The sequence below is a fragment of the Episyrphus balteatus genome, chromosome 1 (assembly GCF_945859705.1).
Source record: "Episyrphus balteatus chromosome 1, idEpiBalt1.1, whole genome shotgun sequence".
Lineage (NCBI taxonomy): Eukaryota > Metazoa > Arthropoda > Insecta > Diptera > Syrphidae > Episyrphus > Episyrphus balteatus.
In genome coordinates, this window is record NC_079134.1 from 147,218,902 (window position 1) to 147,231,178 (window position 12,277).

Genomic DNA, 12,277 nt, shown 5'->3' on the forward strand with positions numbered 1-12,277 from the left:
CTGTGGAAAAACCAAGATGAAAAGTATGATAAAATATCCCTAAGGACTTTTATTGGATATTTTTTATAGAAAAAAAATAAAGAAGAGACAAAATGGAGAGAGATTTTTGGAGAGAGATGAATATAAAGTAAAACCAAGCTCATGAATATTTGTCGATAAACTCGTACATAGTTTTATGAGCCACAAACTCAAAGATTTACCGTTTCAGCATCGAGACCATGATGATGGAACTTGTGGAACTATCAGCAACAGAATAAGAGGAAAAACCAAGCCCAGTCCACATGAGAATAATTAAAATAGGGTAGTTGCTTAGGGACACACAATGCTGAAGGCTTTCAGACATTTAATTGCTCTGGGAATGGTTCCTCAAATTATTTATCGACAAACTACTTCTTCTCTTCTGTACTACCGACCGACGACGACAATGATGATGCATATTGTGTAGGGATATTGGTAGCGCAGAAGTATAGTGGCATAATATTCATATTATATATGGCAAACAATTTAAAAGGACGAAATGATGACCAGGACTCGATGGAAAATGTGTGTTTACACTTCTTGTTTAAATGCATTTCCGTGTGAAATTGCTTGGAAGTAATTTTATTATAATGAGAAATTTACAGTTTTGTTAATTTGAAGGATAATGAAATGTATAAGATGACCGCAAAGTGATTATAGTTCTTTTGATTAGTCCTCGGACAATTAGAAGAGGATAAATAAGGTTTTCTATTGTTCTTTTGATATAATTGGATGTGTACTGTTTTGGTATTTCTATGGAAATATATTAAACTTGTGAAGATGTACCCAAAGGAACTGTTCTTCTATTTACTACGCGAAAGACGAAATCATAGTCTGTACATTGAATAGTTTTCCAACTGGGGGATAGTTTGGCATACCAAGTCCATTAGTTGTAATTGACATTTTGTTAAGATAAACAAATAGGTATGTAATAGATTAGGATGATTCATTAATTCGAAACATCTTTGCTTTATTGTCGAAATGAAAATCTGTCTTGAATTTTCTTTAACGCCAGCGAGATTATCCTTGAGGTTTCTATTTTTATGTATTTCAAATTAAGTTTTTGAATAAGACTTTATTAAGCGTTTTTAGGTTAATGAAGCTATTACACGAAAAACGACAATTTTCCACCAATTTGATGTCCAGCCAAAAAATTAATATTGATGCTTATTTGATTTGTGTCTCAGCCATTTTTCATGTAATTCACTCATAAGGAAACATGAATTCCATTTTTAATAGGAAAAAATTCCACAATGTTTAAAAGTGTATTCATTCTAAATCTGATTTTTTTCAAGACAGGTTACGTATACGCCATACACATTTTTACAAAAAATAAACAAAAAATCCTATAAAATCTTATTAATATAAACAATAAGTGGAGTAACTAAAGCTCAAAAATTGGCAAGATTAGGGAACCCGGCCGAACAGCTTAGATTTTGATGATCTTTTTTTTCCAAACGTCGGTAATTGAAAATACTTTAAAGTCTATAAATTAAAAATTGCCGGTGTTGTCGTTTTGATTTTTTAAATTCAATTGAAGATTTTTGTGAACAAAAAAATTATTTTTTCAAAAATTTTTCTTAAATTTCATAAAATAGATGCAATTTTCTTATTAATTGACTTCAAACACAAAAAAAAATATTTGAACACAACGGCAAAACCTACAATATTTAAATATACATTTTTGAAAAGCTAGAAGCCTAGTCACATTTGTAAAATTAAAATTAAATTAATTGAATGAATTGCTTTTGAAAGAATGGTGATTGAACTCAGATTTTTGAAAAAAAAAAAAATTATTGACAAAATTTTAAGATGTCGTTTTTAAAACTTTTTCGTAATATAAAATGCATTTATTTTTCAAATTTTTTAAGGCCACATTTATTATGATTTAAAATTATAAAAGGAAATGGCAATATGTACATATTACAGTTTATGAAAAAAATTAAAAAGTATTTCATTTTCGAAGAACTTTTTTTAATAGAAGTTTTGAAAAAAAATTTAACTTATTTTTTTTTTTAAGTTCAACATCTAAACATAAAATTATTTTTTATTTATTTAATAACCCTTACTGTTGAAAGTTAAATAGTAAAAATTTAAAGTTCCTATTTACCACAGTCTTTGAGAAAATTAATTATTTCAATGCAAGAATTCAGTTTTAATAAAAAAAAAAACCATTGAAATTGAAGTAATTTTTCATTTTTTTTCAAAAGTGTGATACCTATATTTTACCTTTCTTGCTTCGAAATTCAACTGATAATATTTATTGCCAAAAATTTTTTTTAAATAAATTCATATTTTATTAGCAAAAGTTTGGAAAAAAGTCATTTTAAATTTTTTTAATAACATTTTTTTTTAAATTCTGAGTTTGAGGATAATTTTTTAAAAAACTCTTAATTAAATTTAGTGGATTTATGTTTAAGAGATAAGAATGCGCTTCTAGCTTTTTAAAAATGTATTTTAAAATATTCTAGGTGTTGCCGTTGTTTTCAAAATATTTTTTTTTGTGTTTGAAGTCAGATCGTGAGAAAATTGCATTTATCGCTTAAACGATTGAAGATTGTTCCTAACTCCCATATATTTGTTTTCCTTAAATTACATAGAGAATCTTTTGCTATCATTTGTTTTATGAAATTTAAGCAAAAAACTGGTTTTGTTCAAAAAAAATTTAATTTTAATTTTAAAAAGCAAAATCGTCAAAATCAGAGCTGTTAAAAAAAAAGATTTTTCTGTCACACAGTGGTTATTTGAAAGTTTTTGCGGAGGATTAAATTCATATAAGACCATTACGATATATGTACCTAAAGACTTTTATGGGAATTCAGGTTAATATCAGAAATTTTGATTCAAAGTTCTCTTATGTTTAGGAAGTACCTAAGTGTAAAAAGATTGATGGGGCGACAAAGTTAATTTATGAAAAAATATTGGGCTTTTGAAGAACCCCAAAAATTACGTGATTTTTGTTTTTTATTTTATCAATCCCGTTAAAACTAGAATTCTAAAAGATATAGCTAGATATAAGCCAAAATTGATTTTGGCACAATTGTTAACTAATGAATGTGGGCTTCTCTTTCAAAATAAAAAAAGGCTTATTTACTTGGGTTTTATATATATTCTATTCTAAATTTTCTAACATTCGGCCTTATTTCACAATTGAGACTCGGCGGCTTTTCACTCTGACAAAGTGCTACAAGACCGAATGTGGAAATTGGACGTTAATTCGCTTTCGTAAAGTGAAATTTTTTTATTTTAATTTTATTCCAAGCCACCCGATTAGCTTACAAAAATTTAGGATTTAATTGCTCTAACATTCTCCAGATTTGCCTGAACCAGAATTTTTTGTGTGGAGTTATTTAAAGTTTAAAGTGCTCGTTAATAAAACCACCACTATTCCGCAGCTAAAAGAGCACATTAATTTGTGCTGAAAAACAGTGGTGAGCTCAGATGTTCTAGGAAATATTTAGGCAAAAGGCTCTTAAAAGTGCCTTAAAAAGTACCTCTTCTGCATCTTTCCAATCTTAGTCCTGTAGAGACGAACTCAGTACCAAAGTAAACCGTCGTTTATAAGATGATTACTTAGACAGCAGGGGCGTACACACCATTGGGACAAGCGGAACGGTCGGACCCCGGGGCCACCGACCATTCGTTATTAAGAGTAACGAAGCAAAATGATATGATATTTGACATGAATCACTTCGAACACAAGGGAGACAAATTATGTTCTTCAGTGTAAATCATAATGAATAGGTAGTCAGCCACATAATATTTCATAAAAAAAAAAAAATCATTACCTCAAGGGCCCCAAAAAAATAAATTATATATTGTCTTAGGGCCCCAAATAATGTTAATCTTGGCGACCAACAAATGATACATCAGTGGCCCCAAAATAAAGTGTTGTTAATACTTACTTTCTTATTTGTTCTTATATTCTATATCGAAGAGGGGCCCCCAAATATCAAAGAAGCCCCAAAATTTAGTTTTGCCCCTTGGCTCCGATAACTCAACGTACGCCTCTCTTAGTCAGACCACTAGCTATATTAGAGAGAGCACTCGAGAGTCCAGATACTTATTGGTATTAACATAAGTAATTCTATTAACTGTTAGGATTTAATCCCAGGAAGGTTTCAAAAGATTCAATGCTACCTGTTTTTAAAGACCTATCAAAACTAGTGATGGGAACTATCGAATAAAAACTATCAAACTATCGATAGTTGTAAAATATTCATTCACTCGATAGTTTTAAATCATTCATTCATTCATTCATTTAGTTACTATTTTCATTCGAATAGTTTAGTTATTATTTTCATTCGAATAGTTTTTTTATACGATAGTTTTGTCATTAAAATAGTTTTTTTATTTGAGAGTATTTTCTTTTGAACATTATTCTTATTCGATAGTTTTTTCATTTAAATAGTTTTCTTAAACGATAGTTTTTCATTTGAATAATTTTCTTAAACGATAGTTTTTTCATTTGAATAGTTTTTTTATACGATAGTTTTTATTCGATAGTTTATTCGATAGTTTGTTCGATAGTTTTTTATTCAAATGAATAAATGAAATGAATGAACTATTCGATAGTTCAAGATAGTTACTAACTATCGATAGTTCAAATCATTCGATAGTTCCCATCACTAATCAAGACATTATTCAGCCAGTCTTTTTACCGTGTTTCAAAGTTAACCATTTATTAAAGTGTTCTGGCTTTTATTATTTAAATTTAAATATGTGTCAAATAATTTAAAAAAAAAACTTACCCTTTGAGACGAATACATATATGCTAGCTGGTTCTGTATTACTAGCTGAACATGTATAATTTCCTGAGTCGGCAATTTGTGGTTCTCGTATTATCAATCGACTTTGTGTCCTTGTGCCAGGTGTTGTTTCAATTGAAATGTCTCGTCTCGCATCATAGTAATTAATTAGCCGATCGTTTTTCTGCCAATAAACATATTGTGGTGGGGTTGGACTCTGTAAAAATATATAAAAAAAAACAAACCATATCAAATCCACACATTTTATTCAAAATCGACGAAAAAGTTCAATTAAAATCACCTAAAAACCGAAACACGTGTGGAGTGTGTAAAAGAACACACAGTATGGGATATAAATTTAATCTAAATGTTATTGATTTCGATTTATATGGTATTGGTTGTAGAAATATATATGTAAAATTGGAAAACCAGAAATTTATATGAAAAGTTTAAATTTTCAATTAGCTATGCGAATAAAAGTGAACACAAAACACGTTGTTGAAATACTATACCGTTTTTGCGCGGTTTTATATATTCTCCCTCTATTTTCTATTACATTTGTAGGTATATCAAATGAAAGTGAACTCATATGTGGTTTTGAAATTGGTCTGATCTAGTTGAGCTGATGCAAGGACACACAACATTTAAAATGGTGTAGTCAACCGCAGAGTACTCAATTCTATTTTAGGTAAGTTTGTCTGTGTGTGTGTGTTTGTGTGCAGGAGTAAAAATAGAAATGTCCTTTTTTTACCAATAAAATATTTTAAAAGAGAGGTTATTTTTTTAATTTGATTTAAGGTTAGTGGAACTTGACAATTGAAAATGTTAAAAATATAGTTAAAATATTTTTTGTTAGAAATTTGTATAAAATTTTATTGTTTGATATTCTAAAAATAAAATGTAGGCGTTTTCAAAAAAAAAAAAAAAAATATTTTCTATTGTGCAATGCCCACAATCAACTACTGTCATTTTATTGTCATTTGAAAATGTCACAAATATTCATGTCGATATTCATAGAATGTGGTGTAGAATGGGATTAAATTGAAATTTTTCAAAATAAATTTGCGGTAAATAAATTTTTGGTATTTTCATATTGAAAAGGAGAGTAGTTTTGGTCTATTCAAAATATAGTCAACCTTTCATTTTCAATAAAATTAATAAAATCAATAATAAATTGATAAATGACAAAATGAACTACACATATATAATTTACTATTTCATCAAATCTATCTTCTGTTTTGAATATTTTAAATTGAAAATATATATAAAATTATTACCTATGATATTTAAATGAGAAAGTAAAATTTTAAAACCTTTTACAAATTATGTATTTCTAACTCAGTAAAATTAGATTTTTTTTTTTTTCAAGGAAAAGGTTGATTTTTGGTACGAACAGGCAGGTTTACCAGAAGTTTTAGACCAAAAATTAATTCCTCAAATTTGTATCTGAGCTAATTTTACTTAAATTGTGATTTGAAGTTTTCTTGTATTACTCATAGCTTAGAAAATCAATATTAATAGAATAATATTATAATAATCACAAAAGTATGCAATTTTGTTTAAAAACACAAGAACATTTTTTAATGTTGATACAAGAAAATTTTAAAGGACAATTTTAATTAATATTATCTCAGGGACAAATGTTTGCAACATATTAAATACCTACTGTTTTTAAGATTTAAGTTTTTCTAGATTTTAACTGGCCTGCCTGTGACGGGTGACTTTTCAAATTAATCGTAGTATTATTTTTTTTTTTTTATTACAAAAACATTTTTTTACTTAAAAAATTCAACAATCCTTTAGATTTACTCCAAGTGCAAAATCACTTAAATCCAAAAATTCATTCAAAAATATTTAAAACTAAGTAGTATTTTATTTAAGCCAAAATTTTACTTTGTGTATGGGATAATTAAGTTTTACTTATTCTTTTTTTTTTTTTGTTATATCATAAAACATTTTTTCTATTTCTAAAATCCAGTAATTTTAAGTTTTATGGTATGAAATTTGTAGTGGATTTTTTTTTTAGTATACAATTTCATATTCTCAGTTTTGGTCAAAAGAGGCTCTGGGGAGCACGTTCCCGAATAAACATAGAAATTGAATTTTTGAAGAAAATAAAAATACTGGCAGCTGCACCACCGCGCGCCGCAGCACAGCCGCACGTTTTTTTTTATACGAAAAATTTTTCGGAATCATGATAAATAATTTTGGATCGAAAAATTAAAAAAAAAAACTAGCCGACGAGAAGCAGATTCGAACCCGTGTGTGCAGAGCAGTGATGAACTATCGAATTATTTGAACTATCGATAGTTAGTAAGTGAATGATTTGAACTATTGAATAGTTCATTCATTCATTTATTCATTCGAATAAAAACTATCGAATAAACTATTGTATAAAAAATTTATTTGAATGAAAAAATTATCGTATAAAAAAACTATCCGAATGAAAAAGCTATCGAATAAAAAAATCTATTCGAATGAAAAAAACTATCGAATAAAAGAAAACTATTCGAATACAAAAACTATCGAATAAAAAACTATTCGAATGAAAATAGAAACTAAATGAATAAATGAATGATTTAAAACTATCGAATGAATAAATATTTTACGACTATCGATAGTTTGATAGTTTTAATTCGATAGTTCCCATCACTAGTGCAGAGTACTTTCAATTAAAGTAAAGCCGTGGTTCAAAAATTTTAAATCATGGTTCTGACGTGGTGCGGCGGGTTTTCCAAAAAACTTAAATATATTTTTTTCTTTTGTCTTTACTTGGATTAATTTGAACACATATAAACACAGAATTTTTTTCACTTTTAATATTTGAAATGCTTATGAATTGAACTCATGGCTGTTATATTAGATTTTCGAATTTAGGAGGCCAATGCAGGGTTTTTTCTAATTTTTGAGGCTTGAAATATTTTTGAAATAAATTAAATTTGAATACATGATACCTCTTAGAGAAGTAGTAGATTAACCTATTTTGATTTACTAATTGTAAAATTTTCAAAAATTTAATTTTTTTTTTTCAAGTTCAAATGTCTAGTTCTTCGAGTTAACATAACTCTAACTGTAATAAAGGTACTGAAACTCACACAGAAAATGTACGTATACATGGTCAAATATTCGAATTAAAAACAAATTTTTGGAAAACAAAAATGCGAAAAATTTGGTTTTTGAGTTTTTTGAGAAAAGTTCGAAAGTTTTTTTTGGCTTTAACCCCAAATTTTGAAATTTTTTCAAAAATGAATTTGAAACATTTCGGAACGAATCGGAAAAAACCTTAAGCAACTTTCAAAAATAACGATTTAAAAAAAAAAAAAAGAGGGTTAATTCCACAAACTCAAAAAAATCATGTAAAGATAAACCTTATTTTAAAAGTACCACTTGAATATTTAACTCTAATACTTTGGAAATGTTAAATGCATAATTACGAATTTTAAAGAAAGTCATTCCAGCCATGTAGGCAGTGAAACCTTGTAATGATAAAAAGAACAGATTTTACAAAAAAAACTGTGCATATATTTATTAAATAAAAGTCAAAGAAGCCATTTTTCGGAGAAAAGTCTTAAGTAGAATAAAAGGCAACATTTGAATTGATTTCAAAGTAAACAAAAAACTAGTTGCTTCAAATCGTTGGATGTAACAATAACATACCCAAGATTGGAGAAAATAATTTCTATCCAGACGCAATGCGGAATCGCAGATTGCAATTTTTCTAATAAATTGAACGTCAAAACATCCTTGTATGATGCCAGTAAGTCCTTTGTAACACCGTTTCATTGTTAATTAAGTAATAAAATAAATGACTTTTCAAATCACTATTTTCATATTATCACACAAAGAAATTGAACCTTTTGATTTATTATTTGTGTTGTTGACAAAGTAATAAACCATACCACGATGTTGAATGCATGGTTGCCTACTTACAAACCAAAAACATAAAAATAAATTTCTCTAAATTTTAATTAAAATCCCTTCTTTATCATAAAATTACATTTTGAACGAAAGAAAAAAACACAAACAATTCCCATTGTCAGCAAAATATTAAATATCTTGCACTCTTGTTTGTCTCACATTGCAATTATTTTTTGTGTTTCTGCGAAAATGAAATTCTTTGGAAAAATACACTCACAATGAACCGAAAAATTAAAACTAATTTTCCAGAAAACTATACATGAATTCTGCATTAGAAAATGTCATTAACCAAAAGCTTTTTGAATCCGTATTTTGTCTACTTTTTGCTGTTTTTGTTTGTTTTTATATAAAGTTTTGTGTGTTTTCGAGGTAAACAAAAAACGTCATAATTCTGAGAATTCTAGTTGTGTACATAAAAAAGGATAATACCATAAATTCTTCTTTCAGACAAAACTTGCAATGAAAACAAATTCAATGTAATGTTCTGTGGAAAAGGGTACATAACAAAGCTATATTTTTATCACAATTCTATACAAAAAGTGAACAAAGATTCCAGATAAAAATTGTATTAAGGTGAATATTTTCCATAAAGAATAATTTTCTAGAGATATTTAGGGATTATACTAAGGCTTATTTAAATTTATATGGTTTATGGTTTTTGATGAACATAATAAATAATAAGTGTTGGCAAATTGTGAGAAATTAATAAGATCTCAATATAAATTTTATCATTAGAGAAAGTCTATTCGACGGAGGACCAATGATCAAAGTCCCAAGAAAAGACCGGAAGAGCTGTTATTTTTATTCGTAATTTAACTTATTGTTTTGTTGTGAAAAAAAAAAAAAAAAAAATAAGGTGTTTGTCCCAAGGTATTTATTTTTTTTTTTCAAAAATATTTTTGATTAAAAATACAAAAATTTTTTTTTGAGAAATCAGGTGGGTTTTGTTTTCAAATTTTGTTTGAAAAATGTATAGTATAGTACAGGTAAAATAGTACATAAAATCAAGAAATACAAAAAAAAAATTGTTCCACTCATGAAACTTGGGAAAAAGTTTGCTTTTGGGATAAGAACCAAGTACAAAAAAAGTCTATAAAAAAAGTTGGGTGGAAGGGTGTTTTTTCGCTCACAAGAGGGAGGGGGTGAAGGTCAAAAATATACTGAAAAAAATTGTTTATTGAATATCATCATATGACACATGTTTTCAAGGTATTTTTTGATGTTGAATCTAATGACATAAAAATAATACGATTGTTCTAAGAAAAGTTATTTATGATTAAAAACCAGGGTGTTTTTTTTTACCTCAACAGGTAAAATATAACCGAAACCCATGGGATAAACATGCTACACTGATGAAATTCGGGATGAAGGTTTAAGATAAAACAGGGAGAAAGGGTTCATAAAGTTCTTAAAATTATTTTTGGTAAAAGGGTGTTTTTTTGATAGGTTAAGTTGTGTGTGAGGAAGGTATCATAACAGCTGACTTAAATTTTATTAATTTTTAAAACTTGGTGAAATAGTTTTGGTTGATATAAGAATTAAGAATCTAAAAAGTGTACAAAATTATCTTGAGTGAAAGGTTGTTGTTTTTTTAAGAAATGATGAAATTCGGAATTAATACCACAAAAACTAGGACAAAATTGTTACACCAATGAAATTTGGTAAAAATGTTTCATTTATAACAGAAACCAAGAACCTAAAAAGTCTATACAAATATTTTAGGTTAAAGGGTGTTTTTTTTTTAGGAAATAGGAAAAAATCCGCGATAAGTCCGATAAAATCAATGGTATAAATGGTACCCTTACGAAATTCATTAAATATGTTCTCTTTCCAATGGAAATTACGAATAATGCAAAACTATAAAATTTTTTTATGTGAAAGGGTGTTTTTTTTAGAAGTAAAGAAAATATGGGTATATTTGAAAAAGTGTGTAATAATAGAGTAATATAAGTGTTACCTTATTGAAATTTAGCAATTATGTTACTTTTAAGATAAGAAACAAGAATCTAAAGTGTCTATAAAAATATCATGGTTAAAAGGGTGTATTTTTTTTTTTTTGAATGAAAACAAAAATGATAGGTCACCCTAATGAAATTTGGTAAAAACATTGATTTTGGGAAAGAAAGCAAGAATAAAGAGTTTTTATAAAAAAAATTTTGGTGAAAGGGTGTTTTTTTCGAAGAGACAGTAAAATCTGCAATTGGTCCCAAAAAGCCAATAATATATATATAATAACCGAGATGATATTTGACAAAAACTAACTTATTTCCATAAAGAGAAATTCCCAAGTGCGTAAAATCAAAGTTCAGTTCTTCGATCTATCATACGCTCATGTAGTACCTACGAAAGTGTCACAACTAAAAAAAAAAACTTCATTTTTCAATAGAGGCGATAAACCAATTTACCGAGAATAGAAACAGTATATATTTATTAATTAGTTAATTTTTAGAAGACGAAATACACTTTTAACCCATTTTAGACGATTAGCATCATTTTATTTATCTTAAATCTTGGAAATTCACGTTTTTAGAGTTGTGACAGTTTTCGTGATCTTTGCATACAAAAAATAATTGTATTATTTTGAGTTCATCCACGTTAGATCATTTTTTTTTCGAGTTGAAGTGTTTTGTAAAATTATCTTCCCTAGCTAGCTTAAGATTTGATAAAAAAATGGAAGCATTTGGGATTTAATTCAGCTTTAAAAAGCAATATCTTTAAATTAACAATAAAATTGTATTAACTCTAAATTACAACTTTTCATTTATCTAAAGTGTTTTAACTTAAAATAATACAAAGTGGATAGTAGATACGCTAACCTCAATCAACTAAAATGTCACGATTCAAAATGAAACAAATACTTTTCCACAGAAAAGTCATCAAAAGTGTTAAAATTAAAAATGCAGCAAATTAAGACAATTTTAATATTAATTTATTCAACAACATTTTCCAACAAGAATCACATCACAACTAAAAATTTGTCATTTTTGTCAAAGGACTTTTGATTTTTTGATCTAAAGTACATACAAAATTATAATTTAACTTTATTTCGAATATAGATAACATAACCTCTTATTTGATATATCACACATAACTATACATTTACTAAAAGATACACAATCTTTGGAGATCTGTTGCCGATGACCAATCGCCAACGTAGGAAGTACTGAAATTTCGACATGGTTGACTTTAAAAAGTTGCAGCTTTTTTGAGACATTGCCGTTGTATAAATATGATTGACCTGAATAATTAAAGCTTAAATGATAAGCTTACCAATGATATAAAATTTTTGGTAAGTTGTCATATAAAAAAATGGGTTTTAAGGTTGTGGAAGAAAAACAGTTTTTTTTTTTTTTTTAAATATTGTTTTCAATAAATTTCCCATGATTGGTCACAGTTTTCTTACTACTTTCTTGATTTTAATGTTTAAGGTATCAATATTTTTAAAGGTTTCACGTCTACCAAGTGTGATTTGCTAACATGTTTTTTTTTTAATGTAAAATATGAATTATCATGAATCATGATCAATATACCTTAGTCATACTGTTGGATGAATTCATCCCACTTATTTTGGGTGGTTAACAATCACCCATTGC

At 27.4% G+C, this 12,277-nt stretch overlaps 1 protein-coding gene across 3 annotated transcripts in view; it reads right to left on the reverse strand.

The window, feature by feature from the left end:
* LOC129906291 (zwei Ig domain protein zig-8) overlaps positions 1–12,277 on the reverse strand; it is a 415,386-nt gene that overhangs the window by 1,290 nt on the left and 401,819 nt on the right. For all 3 annotated transcript variants that reach the window (XM_055981989.1, XM_055981986.1, XM_055981985.1), the window contains one exon: positions 4,770–4,983. In XM_055981989.1, the coding sequence (XP_055837964.1) occupies positions 4,770–4,983 (214 nt within the window). The remainder of the gene's footprint in view (positions 1–4,769; positions 4,984–12,277) is intronic.